This window comes from Ambystoma mexicanum, chromosome 11 (assembly GCF_040938575.1).
Source record: "Ambystoma mexicanum isolate Mex_15411 chromosome 11, UKY_AmexF1_1, whole genome shotgun sequence".
Lineage (NCBI taxonomy): Eukaryota > Metazoa > Chordata > Amphibia > Caudata > Ambystomatidae > Ambystoma > Ambystoma mexicanum.
Window position 1 is genome coordinate 1325919572 of NC_090934.1, and position 25830 is coordinate 1325945401.

The window sequence follows — 25830 nt, forward strand, 5'->3', positions numbered from 1 at the left end:
CAGAATGCAAATTCTGTGACTGCCAAGAATGAGCCAAGACTGGCCTAATCAGGACTCTGTGTAAAGGTAAATGTTGTTGGTAACAGAAGGTGAAGGAATTGAGTGGTCTAACAAATATGTTAACATTGAAAAAGCCTGACACCCTGATCTCAAAAAGGTTAAGATTTCTTTCTGTGTCATATCATGCTAGATTTTATTTAGGTTTGCGGTCAGACAGTGTGGTGCCTTACTCGGGAGGAGGCAATCAGAGTAAAAATATGTACCCATTTATATTCAGAAAATATGCCTTGTATGCAGGCTGTGTTCTTTAGGCTGTGTGAAAGGCGAATATACCAAAAACATGGTAGGTAGAGAAAGAAGGGAGACTTCCACCCCAGAAGACTTTCAAATGTAGCACCATGCTCCATGTCGCTACTCTCAACTCTCGCTCTACTGTCAAAAACTCCTCTGACATCTGCCACCTCCTCAAAGAACTTGACATGGATGTTCTCGCGCTCACCAAGACTTGGTTCACGGCCAGCTCTGTCATGAGTTTTGACACTCTCCTCTCTGATGGCTGCAAGATCCTCTCTGAACCCAGAACCACCCCCCCCCAGAGGTGGAGTAGCTCTGATCTTTCCAGAGTGGGTCCCTGCTGCTGTCATTCCTACGCAGCTCTACTCCTCCCTTCAATGCATGGTCGGCAGGCTCTCTATCTTTCCTGGCCTCTCTCTGACTGTGGCCCCCCATCTACAGGCCATCTGGCCAGGTTGCCATCTTCCTCTCAGAGTGGGCTGACCTCTCCTCTTCTCTCGTTGCCTCTACCTCTCAACTTCTCCTCGGACAACTCAACATCCACCGGGATGCTTCAAACCCCTCCTCTGGGCTCTTCCGCAACCTCTGTGACACTCTCTTTCCATTCTACCCTCTGGTCCGACACACTTTTTCCTGGATGTTCACATCTGCTCAGACATCCTCCTCTTTAACCCTCTCACCAATCCTCTCCCTTGGACTGACCACTTTCTGCTCTCCTCTCACCTGAAACTCTCTGCCCCTCCGACTAAGCCCACCCCAGCACTGCCACCCATCTTCACAGTCATTCGGTCCATGAAGCATGTGTCAGTGGATGCATTTGTTGCTACCTTCTCTGCTCCTTCTATGCCTGCGGTTGGTTCACACTCTGAGACAGCCCTCTCTAACATGGATGTTTCTATCTCCAACACTCTAGACATCCTTGCCCCTGTTATGAGAATGCACCTGAAGCCTTCCTCCAAGTGCAACTCTTGGTACTCGCTGCCCTGAAATGCAAATTCAGGGTGGCTGAGAGGAAATGGAGGGCTTGGGGGGCATCCTATGACAAACTGGCCTGCTGCCTGCTCCAAAGGCAATACAGACTCTCTGTCCTGTCCAAGAAGCGAGGCCACATTCAAGCATGTGTCTCTGCAGTTACGAACAACACGGCCAAACTCTTTAAAATCTGCAGGAGCTGGCCAATCCGTCTGCAGTTTCCACCTCTATTGTTCCCTCCCAGGCCCTCTGTATGGTTCTCCTTCTCACTTCACCATTAATACTCAGGACATCCTGTCCTCTCTCTCTTCTTTTCCATCTACCTCTCAGCCCCCCTCTGGCCGCTTCTGCCTCTCCTCATCCTTTCTCCTCATTATCAACAACACCTGATAATATTTCTAGACAAGTCCAATCTATTTTTATTTGTTTTGTTTGTTTGTTTGTTTATTCATTTGGTAATGCGCACCAAACCCTTGGGTAGCCGGGCGCATCAATACAATGTGCAACAAGAAGTCTTAAGCTTGGTTATGGTTCTTAGCACAGGTATATACAACAGATGTGCAGGCATACAGAGATGTCCAAAGCATAGCTAGTGTGTCAGGGGACACTAACATGTTTAACTGTAGAGAACATATATACAAAACATATTTATAAAATTTACATCATAAAATTATGTAATTCTGCAGCATGTACAACCTTTGGGTGCTCATGCATGCAGGGTTACCTAGAGTGTGTATTTAGATCTCCGATGCAGATTGAGTGGGAAGCCAGAAGTAGTGGGAGAGGTGTGGATCTGGTTATGTGTCGCTAGCACGTAGCCATTTGAGTGCCTTGTGTCTGAATTTAGGGTAGGGTTGTTCACATCTAACGTCAAGTGGTAACTTATTCCAGCATTGCGCAGCTTTGACAGGAAAGCTAGTTCCTCCTGCAGTCGATCGTTCGAACATAGGTTTCTCTAGCATGAATATGTTGGCAGATCTAGTTGGCGGGTGGCTATTCTTCTAGTAATTTTGGCCATGAGGTAGGGAGGGGCTAGGTTATTCAGGCATTTGGATGTAAGGGAGGCTATTTTGAGGAGGATTCTATCCGTTATCTTCAGCCAGTTGACCTCTTTTCTGAATTTAGTAATATGCTCTCTATAGGGGATGTCCAATGCTGCTCTCAACGCATTGTTCTGTAGTCTTTGCATTTTAGCTGTAATATATTTGTTGAAGGCAATTTATTGAAGGCAATTTATGAAAGTATCATCCAAACAGGTACTCCCCTGCTCCTCCAGAACCATCAAGGACCACATTGACACCCTTCCTCCAGCTTTGGCCGATTTCTGCAATCACTCTTTCGCCACTGGATCTTTCCTCTCTCTCTTCAAGCACTCTCCTGTGCACCCCCTCCTTAAAAAGCCTTCTGCCGATCCTACCTGTTGGGCAAACTATCGCCTGATCACTCCTTTTCTGGATAAACTCCTGGAAAAGCTGGCCATCTCCCACCTTACTCTCCACAGTGAATCTGTTGGTTGTCTCCATGACCATCAGTCTGGTTTCAGGGCAGCCAGAGGCACGGAAACTGCTCTTCTGAACACCCATGAAGATCTGCTCTCTAATCTTGATTCCAGCTTTCCTTCTGTCCTGATCCTCCTTGACCTGTCCTCTGCTTTTGACGCTCTCACTTACGCCATCCTGATCAATCGACTCTGTGAGAACCTGGGCATCACAGATAGGGCCCTGGAGTGGTTCACCTCCTTCCTCCTGTACTGACCCTCCCAGGGCCAACTTGGATCCTTTCTCTCCACCACCTCTCTCTCCATATGTGGTGTCCCCCAGTGCTCCACCCTCTGCCTCTGGCACTTCAATGTCTACCTGACCCTCTTGGCCCACCTGATCTCTACCTTCAAAGGGATTGTGTCCCCCGACGTATTCCTTATCTTTGATAATACGTTTCCAGCTTGCTGGCCCCAGAAATGTTTTCTGTAGAGGGCGCTGCGCGTCGATGTCCGCCGACTCGATGTCCCTCGACGGCCACCGTATCGGCGCCAACGTCAACATGCCCATAAATAGCCATGTGCTGCGTCCATTGCTTAGTTCCGTTTTTCCGCGCTTCGTGGGGCCTCGGAACGTCGTTGCTCAGTTCAGTCAGGATAACTCTACATCTATTCGAATAATACCTACTCGTTCTCGATGGCATCTTCATCGGAACCGACGATGCGGCGATCCGCCTTCAAGAAGTGTCGAGACTGCGGTAAAAAAATGTCAACAACGGATCCACACAGGATCTGCTTGTGGTGCTTGGGAACCGAGCACCATTGTTCGGAGTGTGAGGACTGCATGTCCATGACGGCGGAAGCCTTGAAGGAGCGCAAGGGGAAGCTCGAGAGAGGTAAGTCAGTCAAAACCTCCTCAAAGGTTTCTTCGGCTGAGTCGAGGCATTCGTCTCCTCGCCGTCGAAAACATTCCCATTCTAGATCTCGAAGTAGCTCCCACCATTCGTCGAGATCAAGACACTCAAAAAAGAGACGTCGAAGATCCCCTTCCTCGTCGTCTTCTGTTTCCCCATAAAGGGTCTCCTGTCCCACAAAACACAGCTCTCAAGCTGAGTGGGAGGAATTCAGAAAGAAAATGTTAAGCGTCTTCGAGAATGCGGTCTCGACCCCCTCGAAGACAGCTGAGGGTGATACCTCGGGTGAAAAACCCAAAAAATCAAAACTCAGCGAGTCGCAGCACCCGGCGAAACATTCCATCCGAGAGCGCCACGAGCCATCGGGTAAGAAGGCACAATCTTCAACGCCGTCGTCGAAGATTCCTTCGACGCATGGATCGGCTCCATCAACGCCGTTGTCGAAGGGTTCCTCGACGCATCGGTCGATTACTCGACGTCATTGCCGACGCCGACATTGACGCCGATGAAAGAGAAGACCAAGGCTACTCCACAGCCAACTGTGATTCCAAGGGCCTCCGGCAAGACGTCGAGACTGTCGTTGATGTCCTCGAGTAGGATCCCGATCCTCTCGAGTTCTTCGAGACCCCTTCCAGTTTTTTCGATGCCGTTCTCCGCGCCTTCAAAGCCTGTCACATCGGCGTCGACGACATCGACGTTTTCTCGCCCAATAATGACGAGTTTGGCTCCTTCTGCCTTAGAGATGGGTTTTACACCATTTCAGAGGTCAGAGTACCCTGGACTATCTTCAATTTATGAAGAGGGGGAAGATTCGGACCAGGAAACATTTGGGTTATAGAGGACCACACTGCCTATTTCAGAGGATTTCACCTCTGAGGAAAGAAGGCTGAAGGACCTACAGGAGTCACTACATGAGGCAAGTGGGCTGGACACTTCCCCAGAAGTGGAATTTGTTAAGCCAGACCCAGGAGAACATGCCGAAACACCCTATAGAACCCTTATGGCAAGAATTATTGAATTTATGGGTTGGTCTGCGCCTTCCCCTGTTTTTCAACAGGATGACCTAACAGACATATTAGACAAAGGTCCACAGGAGGACCCTGTGGTCCCCTTCCATGCAGCCTTACAAAGGAAAATTACATCTAATTGGGAAACTCCTGAAGTTATCCCTGCGGTCAATAAAAGATTGTCAGCCTAGTATAGGGTAGCGGCTGCTGACTCTGAATACTTATCAAAACACGCAACTCCAGAGAGCCTGGTGGTTCAAGCAGCAACTTCATCTAGCAGTAGGACCGCTTACCCTACTGTCCCAAAGGATAGAGATGACAAGAGGTACGATTCTATGGTGAAGAAAGTCTTCTCTGCTTGTAGTATGGCGTTGAAGTCCATCAACGCCACCTGTACGCTCGCCAAGCTCTGTCACACACTGTGGGAGTGTGCTTCATCAGCGGCTGACTGCATACCCGAAGGAGAGGAAAAGGAAGCCTTCCTTAACATTATTAAAGATGGCAAAGATGCCATGTGCGAATCACTTCAAACTGGCATTGATTCCGCTGACAGTATCAGCAGGGCCATGGTGGCAAGAACAAGAATCCGCAGGCATGCGTGGTTGTGAAAGTCTGGCTTTGCTCCAGATGTACAAGCCAGACTTTTGAATATGCCCTTTGACGGCTCTTTACTATTCGGAAAAAAGGCTGATGACAGTCTGGAAAAGTTGCAGACTTCTAAAGCAGCAGCAAAATCTTTAGGAGCTGCTATCTGCCAAACTCCTTTTCGCCCCTCAGGAACCTCTGGGAGAGGAAAGTCCTTTCACTATTATTCCGCATTCGGGAAAGGCAGAGGACAGCCGGCTCAAAGAGGCCAAAGGAGATCCACCCGAGGTGGACGGGTCAAAGGTACTAAGGCCGCAGCAGCAGCAGGTGCCGCTTTACCCTTGGCATCTGCATCAGCCGCCTCCAAACCACTCTGAAGCCTTTCCACACAATACACCTGTAGGGGGCAGGTTAACTCACCATCTGACAGAATGGCAGGCCATAACGTCAGATGATTGGGCATTGGAGACATTTGCCCAGGGTTACTGCCTACCCTTTCTACACATCCCTCAGAGTCATCTACTGGGGAACAGCTCTCTAAACGTTCCAGATCCGCTCCTCTTGCAGGAAATTATAGACCTGCTAGAGTAAGGTGCCATAGAACCGGTACCTGTAGCGGACAGGAGCAAGGGCTGGTACTCCCCCTACTTTCTCATACCAAAGAAGGACGGAGGACTGAGACCCATCCTGGATTCATGAGAATTGAACAAGTTCCTCAGGAAGGACAAGTTCAAGATGGTAACTCTCTCTCAGATCCTTCAGGCCCTCCAGCTCCAGGACTGGCTGGTATCTCTGGACCTTCAGAAGGCTTATTTCCATGTGCCAATCCATCTCAAACACAGGAAATACCTGAGGTTCGCAATTGGCGACTTTCATTATCAATTTCGAGTTCTGCCATTTGGGCTGACCTCCGCCCCCAGGGTCTTCACCAAGCTGATTTCGGTAGTGGCGGCGAGTCTAAGGAGGGAAGGGATCCACGTCTACCCCTACCTGGACGATTGGCTGATCAGGGCTGTATCTTCGAAACAGGCCCAGGCCCAGCTAGATTATGTCTGTCACTTCCTTCACAAACTGGGCTTCTCCCTCAATTTAAAGAAGTCACAGATGATACCATCACAGAGACTCCAGTTCATTGGAGCGGTCCTGGACACTTCCCGGGGAAAAGCCTTGCCACCAGAGGTGAGGGCTCAAGATATTCTACAGATGGTCACCAAGTTTCAAAATGCCCAACGTCTCCCAGCCTTTGACTTTTTGAGGTTGCTAGGCCTCATGGCATCCTGCATCTTCCTTGTGCCAGAGGCTCGCCTGAGAATGAGATCTCTTCAGTGGGCACTGAGAAGTCAGTGGTCGCAATTCTCAGGGAGAATGACAGATCTCCTCCGGATTCCGGACAAGGTAGCCCGCGACCTTCAATGGTGGGCCTATCCAGAGAACATCTTGAAAGGAGAACTGTTTTGGCAACCATGGCCAGAGATAACAGTAGTCACAGACGCCTCACACACGGGGTGGGGAGCCCATGCCAATGACTTGACCATCAGCGGTCGTTGGTCTCCATCGGAGTCCAGACTACACATCAACCTATTGGAGCTGAGAGCGATCAGACTAGCGCTGAAAGCTTTCCTGCCATCAGTACAGGGGAGAAATGTCCTGATAATGATGGACAACACAGTGGCCATGCACTACCTCAACAAAAGAGGAGGCGTAGGATCACTGCCACTGTGCAGAGAGGCGATGCAGCTCTGGTTTTGGGCAATCCAAGAAGGAATCTCCCTATCGGCAGTCCACCTAGCCGGAGAGAAGAACTTGACAGCGGATGCTCTGAGCAGGCTTAGCACAGTCTCCCACGAGTGGGAGCTAGCTCAGGAAGTCCTTCAAGAGATCTTTGCCCTTAAGGGAACCTCTCAGGTGGATCTGTTCGCCACAAGCACCAACAGGAAGTGCGATCTGTTCTGTTCAAGGGAATTTCCCCCGAGAGGAGCTCTAGGAGACGCGTTTGTAGTGGACTGGGAGTTTCCACTCCTTTACGCGTTCCCACCAGTCCCTGTTATTCCTCAAATGATCAGGAGGTTGAGAAGATTCCGGAAAACCATGATCCTAATTGCCCGGATTGGGCCAGGAGAACGTGGTACCCGGACCTTCTAGATATGTCCATCTGTCCTCCAATCCGTCTTCCACCTAAAGAGAATCTTTTCTCGCAGAAGGGAGGTCAGGTTCTCCATTCAGACACCAGAACCCTCAACCTTCACGCTTTGCTTCTGAAAGGGTGAGGTACAAGGATTGGGATCTCCCTGATGACGTCATGGAGGTGTTGCTTTCGGCCAGAAGGCCAGCAACAAAGTCGTTATACCGCTGCCGTTGGAACAAATTCTGCAGCTGGTGTAGGGAAGAGAATATCGACCCTTTTTCACAAATTCTGCAGCTGGTGTAGGGAAGAGAATATCGACCCTTTTTCATGAAAAAGGGTCGATATTCTCTTCCCTACACCAGCTGCAGAATTTGTTCCAACGGCAGCGGTATAAAGACTTTGTTGCTGGCCTGTTATCGTTTCTACTCTACTTGGCAAACTCAGGCCTTCAAGTTGGCACTGTAAAAGGCTATCTCGCAGATTTGGCAAGGCCGTATTACATTCGGTCCATCCCTAAAGGGATACATAACATTCTCACTCCCACCTCCAATTACATGCCACTGCTATGGGAGTCTATTAAAGATAAGGAATACGTCGGAGGACACAATCCCTTCGAAGAACAAGTTACTTCTTACCTTGTAACGTTCTTTTGACAGGATGTTCCTCCGACGTATTCCTTATCGCCCCTCCCATCCATCCCCGCAGTGATACTTCCCTTGTGGTTGCAGTTTACGCTCCTTCAAGGTCAATAACCAATTCAGACATGACTTTTCTTATGCTACAAAACGGAACTGAGCAATGGAAGCAGCGCGTGGCTATTTATGGGCATGGTGACGTCGGCGCCGATACGGTGGCCGTCGAGGGACATCGACTCGGCGGACGTCGACGCGCAGCGCCCTCTACAGAAAAAATTTCCGAAGCCAGCAAGCTGGAAACGTATTATCAAAGATAAGGAATATGTTGGAGGAACATCCCGTCGAAAGAACGTTACAAGGTAAGAAGTAACTTGTTCTTCTCCTCTCATTTGCAGTGTAATGCGGATGAAACTCAACTCTCTTTCATGCTCCCCTCAGCCTTCTCTCCTCTCTCGCTCCTTCCTGATGATCTCTCCACGATTCAGGACTGGTGTACCTCTTATGATCTCTGCCTTAATGCCAGTAAGACGAAGATCATTCTCATTGGGACTCCCGCTCAAGCATTCCCTCTATCACTCTGGCCGCCCTCCTTGGGCCCTTGTCCTTCACCATTCAATGAGGCAAACAACCTTCAAGTCCACTCTCTCCTTCTTTCCACACATCACAGACCTTGCCAAGAAGGCCCACTTCCAGCTGCACCTCCTCAGAGTTATTCTTCCTTTTGTCACTTTCCCCAGAAGCTCACTGTCTCCAGGGCCTTGGTTCTCTCAAGGCTGGACTACTGCAACAGCCTCTTCCTTAATCTACCTTCCTCTACTCTTTGCCCTGTGCAACTAATCCAGAATAGAACTGAAAGACGTGTCCTTGGCCTCAAGCCCAGAGACCGTATCTCTCCAGCCCTGAAATCTCACCACTGGCACTCGGTGGCTGCAAGGATCAAGTTCAAGTCCCTCTGCATTCTCCACAAGGCTTTCTGGGACCGGGGCCCGCACTACACTCAACTCTCTCTTCCAAAATACCTTCTTTCTCGAGCCCTTCACCCCGCTACCTCCAACTCTCTGAGGGTCTGACGCTTCGCTAGGCAGAGAGTGGGGGTAGATCTCTCTCCTCTGCAAGTGCCTCCCTCTGGAATGTCCTTCCTGCCCCTCTCAAACTTGAGCTGGACCACCTAAGGTTCCAGAAACAGCTTGAGACCTTCCTTTTCTCTACTGCTTTCTCTCTCCCTCTGCCCTGCTGACCTGCTTGTCTGCTGCACTGACTGGTTGCTTGGCTACCCTCAGAATCTCACTGGGTAACACACTCCTCCATGATCAGTCTCCCCTGCACTGCCTCCAGGCCTCCCGTGCACTTAGGGGCTGTAACTGTAACCCTACAATCCCCTGCCACCTTGCACTTACCCAGAGCCATGCTGCACTGGCACAATGTTACCCTGATTGCACTTCCCTGTGCCTCTCCCTGGCACTACCCCCTTCTCGCTTCCCCCTGCACTTTGCACTGTCGCACTTGCCCGATCTGAATGAGACTAAGCCTAGTAAGATTGTTTATCTTGTCCCCCTCTGTCTTCCCTCACTTGTCTTGTAGCGCCTAGAAACACTTGTGTACAGGCACGTTATAAATGACATATATCAAATCAAGGGCCAGTTATCTGCTTCTTGTATGTGCTGACAGTCTGTCACCGTTTTGTGTTAAATAATTATGTAGGTCTTTGGCTCAGGGCCGCTCAGGATTTTAAGCCTTCCGCAATTGATAATGTGTCGTTGTTATTCTGGGTGTGTTGAAAGCATGCACGTGAGAACAGGAGAGCACATACCTTTCTGCTTGCTCCCTCAGCCCTGAACAGCCACGTTCTATAGATAGGAAATCTTAAATGAGGGTGGGTTATGGACTGTGGCTTCTCTGGGAACAGCCTTCCTGGGAGGTCTTGAGGCCTCCTAGTAACTTAATGGGGATGGCATGGTTGTGTGGAAGTCAAAATGTCTTCTTGGCTGAAGCTGGGCTCTTCCACAAATGAATTTGCATAATTCAGCACTTTCTACCCTTCTCAACATGGGGGTGCAGTACCTCGTTCTCATATTCACAGGGCCACAGGGAGCTCTGGGGTTCAGCATGGGTGCAGAGTCTGCTTACCAGCTTACATTTGAAGGTCTACTTCGGGCGTTATTGCGATTTTCCTGAGCTGAGTGTCACTCATGTATGTGATTGAGTCATTTTTCTATTTTGTGGAGTGCTACCTCACCCCTTATTGCTGCTTCAAAGTGCTTGACATTTGACAAAAAATAATGAAGAGGTGGATAAATACATTAATAAAATGCAAAAATATTTTTTTCAAATGATACTCTTTCTCCTGGCGACCCCAAAAGGCGAGAAACATAACCTAACACAACACGACTTAACCAGCTAATAAAACAAAACCGGCAGCATTTCCCCAAAAAGAGTGAAGAGGTGAATAAATACATGCTTTTTAAATGCTCAAATCTTTTTTAAATGATACTGTTTCTCTGATGACCCTAAAAGGCTAGAAACGATCCATTCTGCATTATGCGTTTGTCGAAGAACTAATGGGGCTGCATTTTCCCCTTGTGTGCATATCGGCAGATTTGATAGCGTTTTAAGTTTAATTTAAGTAGAGTTTCTCAACTTCACTCTTCACCCTACAGCAAAGTCTTCATTCATAAGATAGGGTTTGAGTGCTGGCAATTATTGGGATGTTGTCTTTTTGGTGAGATATTCTGAATTACTATAGGTGCTTTCTATAATTACAATAGTACTGCCAGGCTATTATGCAAGTCTATGCAAAAAGGGCGAGCATACTCGTCCTTGGCACTTAAGGGGTTAAATCTTGACTGGTGCTCACAGAATCCCACATAGATGCATGTGCTGCCCCTATAAATTCAATCTAACCACTGCGAATAAAATGAGTACACTGTAAACGAGATGGAACTGGGATCACACCACAAGTGCACAGTGACTGTAATAGCTAGTATAATTATATTTTATTTTTAGCGGGCAGTTAAATCACTGGGGATATTTGCATCAAATAGATGGCCGGTCTCGGAGGCACTGCTCAGCACAAGCGCATTGACGCTGAATGGAAATATTTTATTTTGTTCTTTCTTGAATCCTGTGGGTTCAGTGAAATTGTTAACACTGGAGAACCAATGGAAAAATGCACGCACTTAAATATGAACACAGCCAAACACATTTAGGAGTGAGTGTGGTCGAGTGGCAAAACTGTCTGTTGTGGAACCAAAGTCACGTTTAAACTGACCTTCCACACTTCACCAAACAGTGTGGTTGTGGGACAATTGCCTTCTTTCTCTTTGCCTTGGTGCCATTATTAGATACCTTTGGGCATTTGTAGAAAAAAAGCTATCTATATTCTTAAGAGTAATGTAAAAACTTCACATTTCCATTTATTGCGTTTAGCGCTACTTGATAAATGCAGCCTCTAGGCACACAAACATTTGTAAGCTAATGCATCGCTATTTGGATGCACGACATAGAACATGGTGGTTAAACTTGGTTAGGCACAGTGTGTAATAAAAAAGAAATACTGGTTGAAAAGCCCCACTTGTAAAGTTATTATTCTGGTGCCCATTTTTGCCAGATCAATTAAAAGAAATAATTACCATTCAGTTAATTTCACATTGAACATATAACCGAAACCCCAGATATCGGCCAAGAAAACAGAATCTGAAACTAAATTCTTCACCTGGGAGGAGCTGACGATTCTTCTCTTATCTTTACACCAGTCCATACAGAGAACCTTATTACCATGTCCTTTCAGGGTTCTTCTGGTCTTCATCACGAACTGACCCAGAGACTCAACTCGGTCCGCCACCTGGTGAACTGAATACAGTGAGCAACGAGATGTGGTTACTAGGCAGATCAGTGAGACAGATCTAAAAGTTATTAGGGGGCTCGACCACTACTTTGAAAACCAGCTATGTAGGTCTGAATCGCTGAGGATCCCCACAAAGCAGTCACAGTTCAGTGGTCGCTTTAGACATCACCCATACATGAAATCGAGACATTTGTCTTGCCATAAGGTCTGTACAATAATGCGCTTGGGTAAGTCTTTAAGCCATTTAATTCAATCAGAGGCGTTGCTAGAGGTCTGGGGGGGCCTTAGGGGGCAATAGCCCCGGGTCTTTTGGTTGTATCCCAGGATAGCTCAGGGGTTACAACCAAAAAAGGCTAGCTAGCCCTTAGTCCCGACAGTCCCAAAATTAGCATAGCCCCGGATCTTTTCCAGATCTAGCAATACCCCTGCGTACACCTCTAGGCTTGGGCTTTTGAGTAGCGCCGCTGCTATGTTTAAGGCAGCCTACTTTTAAAAAAATTGCTCCATTGTGGAATAAAACCAGCTGGTTGTAAAATATTACTGTGCAGATATTCTTACCTGCTGGGCAGTGGGCGTAGTGCTATGTTATGTTACTTGGGATCTATACCATGGCCCGCTGCCATTTGCATGATTCCCAGGTGCTCTGGCGGAACTGAAAGAAAGTGGGATGGGCTACGTTATTGGCGAGAGATGGAAAATGCAAGGTAGCTTGTCTGCTGTGTTGATTCATGGAATTCGTAAGTGCCCGGGTCCAGTGCCGATCCGTTTATAAGTGGCCTTTGTCAAGGGCATGGAAATATTTATGTACAGATGGGAACCTTGTGTACCACTGGTGCTAGGATGCATTAACTGGTGTGGTGGCGCGTCACTTGGTTGTAGATCTATAGCGTGCTCTTCTTTGTCTTCTTGTATGTCTCTAGGAAGATGTTTACAATTGTTGTGTGCTAGTGGTAAAGTTGGTCTGTGTGTAGCGTGTACGGGCAGCAGTAAGAGTGCGAGTAACACAGGCCAGGCAGGTCCTAAAAGGATAACACTGCACACTGTTATTTCTTTTGCTGAGTTTGTGGACATCCTTGTAGTGTGTAGTGTGGTGAGTTACTCAAACTCTCCACCTTGATATGCGTGGGCAGCAAGCCACCATCGACTGGGTTGGTCCAGCCACTACCCGGTGTGCCATCCAGAGAGTGCAGGTCCGCTCTCCTGCACGGGATGTGGTAAGCCCTTTCCCAAGGAAGACCGTGAAAATGTTGATTACAATCACTCAATGTACCAGCAAGCAGAGGCTTTGTGGGGGCTACAGCCATGGGTCATTTGTTTGTAGCCCCTAATACTATCTCAGGGGCTACAACCAAAAGGCTAGCTAGCCCCAAGTGCCGACAGTCCTGACGTTAGCGTAGACCCAGATCTTTTCCAGACGTACCAACACCCCTGCCAGCAAACATTACTCCGAGTGGAAGCAGTGAAACGCGTCAAACTGCTAACTTACAACAGAGTGCAGAGCTCTCAAAACAATTTTTAAAAAACCTGTGCATGAAGCCTTTGTCACTTATCAGAACAAAAAAAGGCACATCGGAGTGATCTGAAAGCCAGCATGCCTTCATGCATACTGCTGCTTTGCAGAGTGCATAGTAAAGGTTCAAATCTGCTTCATATTGGAGACAGGAATCCAAAATGGCGTTGTATGCAGAGGATGCCTTTCAAACTTTGCAGTCCAGAGGTAACTGCCAATCAGCCCATTAGGCAATTAACCAATGCTCAATCTAGACTAATAATTTAATTAATGCATATAGTGGTCCCCAGGAGAATAACCAATTACGAGAGAGAATTCAAAAATTCATCCAGAATAACCAATCTGACAAAGATCATGGAAACCCTGCCCATCCCAGGATGTATAAAAGGGCTCGGGAAAGCACAGTCTGAGAGAGAATCCTGGTGCAAGCAGACGTGCAGAAAAAGCCCTCTTGATACTAGGAGAGAGATCTTGAGGGAGACAAGCTGAGATACTGACAGCTTGGGGAAAGGCTGGATTCTGGATAGAACTTAATGGAAACGCTGCCTGAATAAAGATGGTCCGAACCTTGAAGGTTTGGAAAGAGGTCTTGGGAGAGGAGTGAACCTGGAGACATGGCTGGAGGGTGACTTAATATCAACTGCCTGACAAGGACGTTGAATGTGGGAGAGAAATACCCATTTGAAATGTTGTAAAGGTCGAGAAAACCAAGGTGCTTAGAGTACCTGTTGAAAAACTAGAACAAAGCCAAGGCACACTAGAGGCCATTGAGAAACCTGAACAAAACTAAGATCTTTGAAAACCCCTACTGAGAAGAAACCAGAACAAAACTAAGGCATATATGAGGTTTGTTGGCAAACCTGTACTAGACCACGATTTGAGGGGCTGGGTTTTGAATCCTGAATAAAACCAAGCTCTAAGAGAAAACTGTTGAAGTTCCTAACAGGACCAACATCTATTGGTGATATGAGTCGTGGCAGCAAGACCGCCAAGAAGGATGGAAGGATCTTGCTGTGAGTCCCAAAGCAAAGAGTGCTTGTCCTGGAATGGCCTAAAACATGGAGGCAGCATTTCTGGGGCAGGATCTAAATTCCAAAGCTGAAAGCAGAGGGGCTGAAGGTGAAGTTCATGCTGTGAATAGCTCTGGAAGGAGCCCTCCCGGGTACAGTTGTATGTTTCTGTTCTTTTTGAATATTTTAGGGATGCAGTAGGCTTGAAAGTTCTTGTGTTGGCCAAAGTTCAAACTTTATGTTGTTAACATAGGGTAGCCTTGAGGCTAAAGACTTGTGAAGACTAGGTTGAGATCATTATGTTGTCTCTTTCCTTTTGGGACATTGTTTTGTAGATGACAAGATTGAATGTACAATAAATGTGAGAGAATGAAGTTTATTTTTGTTTGAAAAGGATCCTGGCATAGGGCAAAGTTGGAGATCATGGTTGTGGCATATGCTGACTCCCTACTCCTTTGAAGGGACAGGCACATGTTTTGGTGTTCAACTCTTTTAATGCTGGAACACTGTCTTTTTTTTTTTAGCTTTGGCCTGCTGGTAAATAAGCGGGAGTGACAGCTGATTCTTCTATATCTTCTTTAATTTCCACCCCTGCCATTTGTAAATAGAAATCAAACATATCTAGTGGTATTGAGTATGCATGCAATTAATGTGTCCTCTATCCTCCTCAAGATGTTTTGGCCTGCAATTGTCATGACTCCACACCCCTGACTATGCTAGCTGGGGATAATGGCAATTTTAGGCCAAACATCTGGTGGTCAGCTACCCCTGCTAGTGATGTTATCGGATGCCATAGTCCTTCCTGTCATTAGTTAGCTAGTGACATACAGCACAAGGTCTTAAACACACAGGACTATCTTCCAAACTTAATGCCAGGCCTAGCCAAGGTTGCAGTATGGCTGAAGCAAATACTTGTGGCATAGAACTTGCACATACTGGTGTGATAGTTCTAGGATCTGAGGAGCAACTGAAAGCATGAAAAGGGTTGGTTGACACTTCTTCAATTAATTAGAAGTTACCAATCCCAGTTTCCTATAGTTGTACATTTGGTAAACCTGATTGACCAGAGCCTAAGAATGAAAGTGAAGGTCACAGCCACTGTGCAGAAAGGCTTTTAACATCTTACTATGTTGCATATTAAGTCCTTCAGCAAAACTCGAACCATTGACTGTCAGAATGAGCGGTAAACATCACGTGTGAACTGAAAAGGCATGAAGTGCTGAGTTTTGTGGACCAATATATTGACCGACAGCCCGCTTACTCAATAAACTTCACAATAGATCTTTGTCTACCATATTATTCAGATTGCAGAGTTTTTGGACACTGTTTTTCTTCATTATTACTGCTCCATAAACTATATCTCTCTGTGGCATAACTTCTCTAACAACCAAGTCCATACACAGTCCACTCCCTACCTTACCTGAGACTGGGTGATCTAATCCACACTGCCCCCCCCTCGATTATTTGTAGATCCAATGCTGACTATTGCCCTCCAAATGTTGTTAAATCACTGTTCCCTTGTTTCTATGCCCCCCTATTATTCGTCCCCCTCTGATAGTTAAGTGCTCTGTTGCTTCCCGAAGCTAGGTCCGCGCTCAGTAAATACCCTAATAATAATAATTATTAGCTTATGTATATCACACAACTTCCTTCGACATTTTCAAAAAGCATAGTAAATGGTCTGATTATCTTTATTGAATGCAAGAGAAATCCACAGCGCTTGAGGGCATCAACATGAGATTATTCATTATAAATGTGCTATGGTGTAGGTGATACTAGCATACACCATTAACTTTTACACATTAGAAGCAGGAATAATCCTGGGCCCAGTTTTTCTAACATAACATTCAAAGCTTTTTAATAGTTCCTCTGTGATGAAAAAGTTCAATTGTGTAAAATGGATCATGAACTTGCCTCAATTTGAAAACAGTCAGGAATTTTGAAAAACTAAATTTCATCTCTAAATACATCAGTGTGCAGAGCTCTCTCCTATCGCATATTTGGTAATTTGATGTTCATTGATCAGATTATGTTTATATTTATTTGTTCATGTCACCAAAGAAGGCATACCATATTTGAGATTTATAGTTATAACCGGACTTGTTAACCAACCAACAATAACTGCGTTGGATAAGCACCAGCTAACAAATTCACTTGCAACAGCTTCAGATCTTCAGTGGGTACCCAGGCTTCCAATATACCCCGCTGTGCACAGTTCATTTCAGCACACTTTTGTATTTCATTACCATTAATTGCAGCAATCTTGTTTCTACTGCATAACTGTTACGTAATGCTCTTAGTGAAGGGAGAAAGAAGCATTGGAATGTTATTGTGGAATGTGTTGTAAGGATTTGGTAAGGGATTGTTTGGGGATGAAGGAAGGCAGTTGGAGAAGGGAGTTGTGAGAGGAGGTTGGGGTCTTTACTCTTGTATGTTTCTTCAGAATAAATCCTACTTACGCTTCATTAACGTGTTGCGGCTCATCCTTTCCTTGGCAACGAGGATTTGAACACCCACAAGACCCCCAACCTAAGTTTCCCTAGGACTGGCCACCCCAAAGGAAATATTTGCAAGGAGGTATCAGCCCTGGTTTGTGAATCGGATAAGGCTGGGACACTGGGTGGACAGCTATGGCTCGCCTGTTCATATAAGGCAGATCTCTCTCCTTCGAAGGATTTCCGACAGTGCAGGGGATCACAGAGCAGCAGGGAATCATGGAGCAGAGTGCTCTCATTGAGTCACCCAAAAGGGATCAGCCCACCGCGGACAGCCCTGAGCGCTATCACGAAAGGTACAGCGAAATTTGCAAAAATATTGTTATATTTTGCTTTTACCTAAAGGGCAAGTGATAACGCCCGCACAGCATGCATCTTTTGAAACACTGAATCGCGTGAGTGTCGCTGACTGAACGTGACTGATCGATCCCGCAGCTGAGTTCAGGCATTGTGTGGGCGTATCCTGGCAACGCCGTCTGTTGTCCAATTGGATTGTGAAAAGACCGGAAAGGAGGTTCCAGGAGACATGCAATCTGCAGTAACGCACAACGTGCAACAACGTCACAGTGGCAACGTGTAACAGCGTCATGATAACGGAAGTAAACAATAAACACTCCATGCTTCTGATGTACCGAGACACAGCGAGGGTCACCACATCGATGTGAGGAAGGCATGCCTGCTGAGGATCTCTAGAGCCCAGCTGCTGTGGGGCATACGCCTTGAGTCCATTTGGGAAGACGTTCGCAGCGGATTTGGTGTGTCACATGTGTGGGATTATCCACAGGAGCGGCAAATACTCAGGAATGTTCTGAAAGGTACTGTGTGTCTGGATCATAACCCTGTGCTAATACTTAGTTTTGGAGCTGTCACTGGACATATAGCTTTACGTGTGGATAAACAGTTACAGAGACAGGGTGAATCTTCTTGAAGAGGTTATTATGATGGCAAAAAGGGTTGAGTATACTTATAATGTGAGGCAAAATTATCGCAAAAGGAAGTGAAATTATGTTCAAGCGAAGTATTGAGGGTGGGTGAACAGAAGAAAGATTTTTGCAAAAATGCTAAAAAGAAAGCAAGAGATAAGGGATTTAAGAGTACTGACCCAGCGGGAGAGAAGACAATGTGAAAGGAGGTAGGAAGGAGGAGCGGTTGTGTTTCCATTGCGGAAGTGCCAGACATTTTGCGAACTCACCCATATGTCCAGGGAGGAAAGTTATATGTGGGAAATGCAAAAGGTGGGGACATTTTGATAATTGTTGCAAAAATTACACCATAGGTGATAACAAGAAAGTGTTGTACGTTGGGGAGGAATCGCAGCAATCATCAGGTGAGGATGAAGATGAGAAGGTAGAAGTAGTTACAGTCAACATGGTGAAATGTAAAGTTGAAGATGACTGTGAATATCCCTTTGCTGATATTAACATGAATGGCAAGGTTGTGAGCATGATGGCTGATTCAGGGGCAAAAATAACTCTTATGCAACGAGAAGTGTATGAGAATATAGTGGGTGGGAAAGTGAGTGACTTAATGCCATCTGATAAGAGGCCAAGTGGTTTAAATTGTGGGAAAATTGATGTAATTGGATATTGTGTAGCTACCTTTGAGTTCAAACTTAGAGAAACGCAAGGAAAAATGTATGTGACAAAGAGTGGAGAGACTCTTTCGGGGGTCGGGGGAACAGAGAGGCTTGCGGATAAGGTTAGATCCGAACACAGAGGAACAGGTTCTCCATGTAGGAGAAAGGTTGGACTTAATTGCAAAGTACCCAGAGGTGTTTTCCAAAAAGGTGGGGTGTGTTAAGGGCATGGTGCATAAAATTGTGATTTAAAAAAGGGAGTAAACTGGTGAGTGCAAAACTTCACCCCATACCTGTGGCGCTTCGCAATGGGGTGCATGAGCAGCTTGAGAGATTGAAGAGTGCGGGAATCATAGAATCAGCAAAAGGTGTGGAGTGGATTTTGCCTTTGGTTGTGGTGAAAAAGGTTAAAGGAGAGTTAAGGGTATGTGTGGACCTGAGAGAGGTGAATAAGTGTGTGGTCGCAGAGAGACATCCTTTACCAAATATGTCAGAGAAGCTCAGCAGAATTGGAAGGTCCAAATATTTTACGAAACTGGATATGGCAAGTGCTTACCACCAGATAGAACTTGATCAGGGCTCTAGGGAACCCACAACGTTTATAACGCATGATGGGGTGTACCAATTTCGCCAGATGCCCTTTGGGTTAATTTCAGCATTACCCGTGTACCAAAAGGTGATGGACAAAATTTTGGGAGGTATGGAAAATGTGTGGTGTTTCCAGGATGATGTATTAGGATGCGGGAAGAGTGAGGAGATTCTGGAGAATGTGAGGAGAGTGGTAGAGGTTTTCACGGGGAGGGGTATAACTGTTAGGGCACAAAACTGTGTCTTTGGAAGCAGAGTTGTGGAGCATCTTGGGCACGAAATTTCAGAGGAGTGACTCAAGCCCAAGAAGGATTTGCTAGAGGGGATTAAGAAAATAAGGTCTCCTAAAGATAAGGCGCAACGATTATTTTTGGGCACAATAGAGTTTTATCACATGTTTGTGGAGAATTTTGCAGATAGTGTCAACAAGATGAGAGGCCTGTTGAAGAAAGGTGTTGATTTTAGATGGGACAATGAGTGTGAGGTCGAATTTTGTGAGATAAAAAGGAGAATTGATATGGCCAAAGCTTTGGCTATGTTTGATACTAAGAGGGGATGCATAATTTCAGTGGATGCTAGTGAGGCAGTGATTGGTGTTGTCTTGTCTCAGGTTGGGATGAAAGGAAATGAAGAAGTTGTGACACATGCGTCGAGGATGCTGAGGGGGGCTGAGTTAAATTATTCAGGCATTGGCGTGCCATTGGGGAATTGAAAAACTTAAGAACTTTATGTGGGGGTCAGAATTTACATTGCGGACAGACCATAAACTCCTCAAAGCAATATTCAAGAATAAAGGGCTAGATAAGGCATCTAGGAGAGTTGCATGTTGGGTGGCAAGGTTGCAATGTGACAAATTTGATATTGAAGTGATTCCTGCAAAGGAAAATGTGCGAGCAGACCATGTCTCTAGGCTACGGGATGAGGATTTTGAAGTAGGTAGTTGTAGGATGTTGGAAGATGTCATTATGGATATGGGTTATGGGTTATGTGACCCATGATGGGATGATTACTAGGGAGGAGTGAATTCAGATGAAATGTGGAGACGCATTTCGGATTTTGTTCAGAATGGATGACTAGAAAAGAGATAATTGAGTGGAGAGGAGAGAGCGATGTGGGAAGTGAAGTCAGAATTGAGTATAAAGGATGGATTGATTTACCGGTGGGATAGATTTGTAGTTCCAGGAAAGCTTTGCGAGAGACTTATTGAGATTAGTCATCAAGGACATTTTGGTATTTTCAAAACAAAACAAATTATCAAGGGCGATTATTGGTGGCCGGGTTTCGACCGTGAAGTAGAGAGGGAGGTTGGATCATGTGTTCAGTGTGAGGTATCGGCTAAAAATGTTTATGCCAAGTGACAACGTATGGTTAAGGTTGATGCACCTGTAGGAGTGTGGCGTGACGTTGGTATGGACGCTGTTGGTCCCATAGATTTAGGTGGTGGTCGTGGAAAGTTTGTTGTGGTAGTGATCGATTTGTTCTCTAGGTGGACAGAATTTAAAGTTGTGAAGGAGGTTTCATCTCAGAGAACGGTTGAATTTGTACAAGGGATTTTTGAAAGAGAAGGTTCTCCCAAGACTATTTTGATGGACAATGGTACACAATTTGTGGGTGGTTTGTTTCAAGATTATTTAAAGAGGTGTGGAATAAGGCATAAGTGCACTGCTTTATATCAGCCTAAAATGAATGGTATGGTTGAAAGGGTAAATTGATGTATTATGGGGATTCTCTAAAGGAATGTTTGGGGATGAAGCGGGGCAGTTGGAGAAGGGAGCTGTGAGAGGAGGTTTAGGGTCTTTACTCTTGTATGTTTCTTCAGAATAAATCCTATGTATGCTTCAGTAACGTGTTGCGGCTCATCCTTTCAATAACCTTCTTAGTTTTGTTTTTCTCAAAGCTATAGTAAACTCTGTGTAGTTATTTAGTTCATTGTTCCAGCAATCGCCTCTGTTTTTGACAGTTTTTGAAATGTTATTTTACCTTTTCTTTCACACATGGTACTGATATTGAGCCCAAGTAGTCTTTCTGGTGTTGAACTTTGAGGGTTTCATCAGCACACTTGATAGGTTTTATAGTTGAACTGGGCAAACTAGACATTTGGATTTAAAACTTACATTTACATTTTACATTTTGTTATTTGTATAGCACTACAACAAAAGCCTGGAGACATGTGAGCATTAAAAGAAAAAACATAACAAAAAAGTGTGAACCAGGCAGATGAACAACTAGCAAGTAAAGAGCAACACAAGAAATCTAAGCAAAAAGCACAGGCCCTCATCCGAGTTAGGACTACACCATGGAGTAAATAGCTCCATGGTTGGCAACCATGGAGCTATTTACTCCATGGAATACCGGCATGGTGAATGGAGTAATTTCCGGTCCATTCCAAGGTTGGATGGACCGGTAATTCCCCATTCACAATAGCCCATCCCCATGCCCATTTCTGCCCCCATAGGGCTCAATGGGAATGGTGAAGGAGGTAATTACGGCACCGTAAATTACAGTGCCGTAATTTACTCCAAGGTCACTTTGCGGGTCCCGTAATTTACTCCTGCTAAAAGCAGGAGGTAAAGAGGGACCCGCAAAGGGAACTCGGAATACGGAGGTAAGGGATTACCGCCATCGGTGCCCTTACAGGTGCCAGTAATCCCTTACCTCCAACCTCGGAATGACCACCTCAGTCTTTAAATCATGTTTAGAAAAAAGCAGGAGAAACACAGGCCCTCAGATCAGGAGGACGGGCATTCCAGCTTTTAGGAGCAATGCACTGAAATGTTCCCTGATTGACCATAGTCAACTTAGAGCAGTGTGCGCACAGCAGATGAGTATTATTAGACCCTAGTATTCTGCACACCGGCAACCAAGAGAATATCTCTGAGAGCAAAGCGGGACTAAGGGCACTTATGTGTTAAGGAAAGCAGGCAAAAGGTGATGCTGGCGTCAACTCGAAGCCAGTGAACTGCTCTCCAAGCTTCAAATATATGAGCTCTTTTTCCTAGACATTTGAACGGTCTGAAGTTTGGCAAGTGCTCCCTTCCCGATGCCCCTCAAGACGCTAGCACAGTAGTCTATTTTAGAGCCAATAATGGATTTTGCGATAGTCATACAATTGTCGGGGGACAAAAAAGGTCTTAACTGAGTCAAGAACTTAATAAAATAAGATGATGCAGAGACAAAGCTGTCACATGCACCTTTATTTTAAGTTCTTGGTCTAGAGCAACACCCAGCGTCCTGTCTCTGGGGAGTGTGGCAATAGTACAGCCAGCAATGAGAAATTCCTGGTACTTTGCATCTAGTTTCCTAAGCTGAGCAGCAGTACCTGCAATCATCAACGCTGTTTTTGAGTCATTGAGGATGAGGCCATTGCCCAGCACCCATTACTGGATTAAGGAGAAAACAGAGTTGATAGAAAGAGTGTCTTGCACATAGTCCCCTGAGAGTGGAATAAGGCAATGGGTATCATCAGCATAGCTGGTGTATATGATGTTGTTGGCATCAAGCAAATCAAATAAGGGTTTAGTAAAGAAAAATGTTGAAGAGTGTGGGGGATAAACGGGATCCCTGAGAAACCCCACAAGTCACCACACATTTATCTGCAATGACATTGCCACAGAAGACTCTGGCAGAGCTGCCTGAAAGAAAGGACTTAACCCTGTTGGCAGCCGCTGGAGAGAAAGAGGTGCTGTGCACCAACCGATAAACCAGTAGAGAATGATCAACCAGGTCGAGGCCACTGATACATCAAGGAGCAAGAGAAAGGGCTGGACTACTGTTTTCCAATATCTGTAAAATATTAAACTTAAGATCAAGTATAGCTGTCTCCGTGCCGTGAGCGTCCCGAAAACCAAATTGACGCAGGCCAAGAATATTGTTCTGAGTAAGGAAATCTTGAACTTGAGCATACGCAGCCTGATCGAGAATCTTAAGCAAGAAGGGGACATTAGTGATTGGTCTGTAATTGGAAGAATGTTTCGCTCTAATGAAGATTTCTTAAGCAGGGGAGAAATCCATACCTGCTTGATAAAAGATGGACCGTATTTTCAGAAAAAGAGCTATTAATGAATTTAGTAATGAGTGGCGTGAATTGCGATGCACATGCTTTCATAATCATGGCAGGGCAAATGTCTCTGGCTTGAGATGATCAATAATATTAGTAACCTCAGACTCAGTAACGAGCCTAAACTCAAAAGGAGGAAGAGGCCTCAGCATCCTTTAAAGTATCTGCTACGTGCAAGGGCCTATCAAGGCGTGTTTATTACAAATGCTGTCTTGGATCTTCCTGATCTTATCGACCATAAGGGGCTTCATTATGAGTTTGATGGTAGCCTTCCTGGTAAAACCGGCATGCTGCCGGCAAACATCCGAAAATTTCCGGCATCCGTGAATGGGCAATTACTGGGTCATTACGGCCCTGCCAGACCCAGTAATTGCCAAGTCCTGGGCGCCGGAACAGAATGCTACCCATTCCCATTTGAGCCCTATGGAGCCCTATGGGGCTCAAATGGGAATGGGGAGGTTGGATGCACCGGCACCATTCAGAATGGTGCCGGTGCATCCGACATGCTGAGCTCGCGGGTGTCGATCTGCCCGCCAGGTCAGACCTGGCAGGCGGAAAAGCACCCACAAGCACAACTCGTAGTTTGCTGGTCCGGGAACTACTGTACCGGCAAGCTTACCAGTACCGCAATTCCCAGACCGGCAAACTTGTAAGGAGGCCCAATGTCTTGAATAATTATGCACCACGCTTTATCCTTAACAATTATAGGAGCAGATGAGCAATGGTTCTCCAACTCGTTAAGTACTTTAAAAAGTTCTCTGGTGATAGATTTGGCGTTCTCAATCCTATTATCAAAAAAGTTTTTTTACCTGGAAGATAGCCGCTTTGTAGGTTTTAGATGTGTGTAGAAGAGTGCCTCCGTCATGTCTGTCTCAGATGAGGAAATAGTCCTCTTAGTGATACTTCCCAACAGTGGTTCATTGATTAACTCTACCTTCCCTAAGTGAAAGCTACTGAAAAGAACCAAAGAAAAACTGTATCTTGGCCTGTCATTCAAGAACTGATCTATGGCTTCGAAAGCATCCACAAACCTTCTTCAAGATCTCTTTGTCATTAGGGAGCAACTTAAGTCCTGGGTCCATTTTTAGCTTTGATGCCTTTGGAGCCCCTGAGATGTAGTCAGAAAGCTGGTTTTGCTTCACAAAATTGATCTGCTCATTTGCCATATCCCTTTTGGAATTCAGGCAAGATTATGACTTTCAAATGGAAGGAAATATTCCCTTCTGATTCAGTTGTGAGCCTTTGCTCTATAGCATCCCTTTTATGCCCCCTAATTTTGCTCTGAAACATTCCCCCATAGTGCTTTAAACAATGTTGTCCTAAAGTGCATAGTCTATCGGTTGTGAAAACAATGGTAGTCTTTATCTGCTGTCAAAAAGCAAAGTGGACTCCACAAAGGATCTCAGTATGAAGCTGATGGACTCATCACTGATTCCCCTGTGGTGACCTCCTTCCCATGTGGCCAGGGGACGGCAGCCGCTACCTGATCCTGGCCTTGGGGGGTGGGTATATGAGGGAGGATCACATGCGAGAGGACAACTACCGGGAGAAGGGGGTGAATCCATTGGATGAGGCGCTGTATTCCTCCCTTGTCCCTGACAAAGACCCTATAATACCCAAGTTCTTGATGGTTTTTGTCACCGCACAAATTCCCCTTATTTTAAAAATCAGAAATCTTGTCCTTTTAGTCACTCTAGATAAAACTCCATGCATACCTCAAACATTCACAACACACATAAAACATCTTTTTTTCTGACATTTCTTTATGTACGATTCTTGAACACCAACAGTTTAGAAGTCCAATTGCATCTATGGACTTCAATTCCCATAAAGCCTCAAGTACTGAGACAAAGAAGAGGAGGGAAGAGTTGATGCAAACCAAGCCCAAAGACTAACAGGCAGACTAGGATTAGTTGTTCTGTGAAAACTAAAGTGCCTGGGACCTTTAAAAAGGGCATCCACAATATCAAGCAAAGCAGTTTGGGAGAGAACCTGGATGGGGAGTACAGCAATGACTGTGCTCCATTAAAAACCCTACCACTCTTACTACCTTACATAACATAGCACACCCATGTTAGCCTGCTAGTAAGTCGTTTTCCAATCACGGATGTTGTCCCAATTGGAGGTGGTGCTCCATCTACTGCTACATCTCAAATGTAGGCGTTTTCTCCTACTTGCCAGGTATCGCAAATCTAAGTGTTTTCTACCTGCTGCTGCATCTCAGATTTAGGTGTTTTTCCCCAATTGCCAGGTATCTCAAATCAAGGTGTTTTCTACCTGCTGCTGTGGTTAAAATGTAGGGGTTTTCTCCCACTTGCCAGATATCTCAAATGTAAGTGTTTTCTACTTACTGTAGGTGTTTTCTCCCAACTGCCAGGTATCTCAAATTTAAGTGTTTTCTACTTACTGCTGAGTCTCACATGTAGGCATTTTCTCCCACTTGCCAGGTGTCTCACTGGCTGCAGTGTCTCAGATTTAGGCGTTTTTCCGACTTCAGCAGGGAGTGCAGACATTGCTGCACTCCATTCGAACCCTACCAGTCTGATTACCTAAAATAAGCCCGCTATGCGCTTTGAACCCACGTATTTATATCTCTCCTCTCTTGCATCTAGTCCCCCAGCATGAGTCAGCCTCATCCCACAGTTAGCCTATTTTGTGTAAGTTAGCCACTACTGTGTTTCCACTCTAGGCATTTCTAGGTGTTCGTTCTGAAACCTGTGTGTTTCGATTCTAGGCTTTCC

The 25830-nt window shown here is 45.8% G+C and overlaps 1 protein-coding gene across 1 annotated transcript in view; it reads right to left on the reverse strand.

The window, feature by feature from the left end:
* Window positions 1–25830, reverse strand: part of GNB5 (G protein subunit beta 5) — a 458941-nt gene that overhangs the window by 318198 nt on the left and 114913 nt on the right. The window contains exon 4 of the mRNA XM_069624846.1: window positions 11722–11858. Within this exon, the coding sequence (XP_069480947.1) occupies window positions 11722–11858 (137 nt within the window). The remainder of the gene's footprint in view (window positions 1–11721; window positions 11859–25830) is intronic.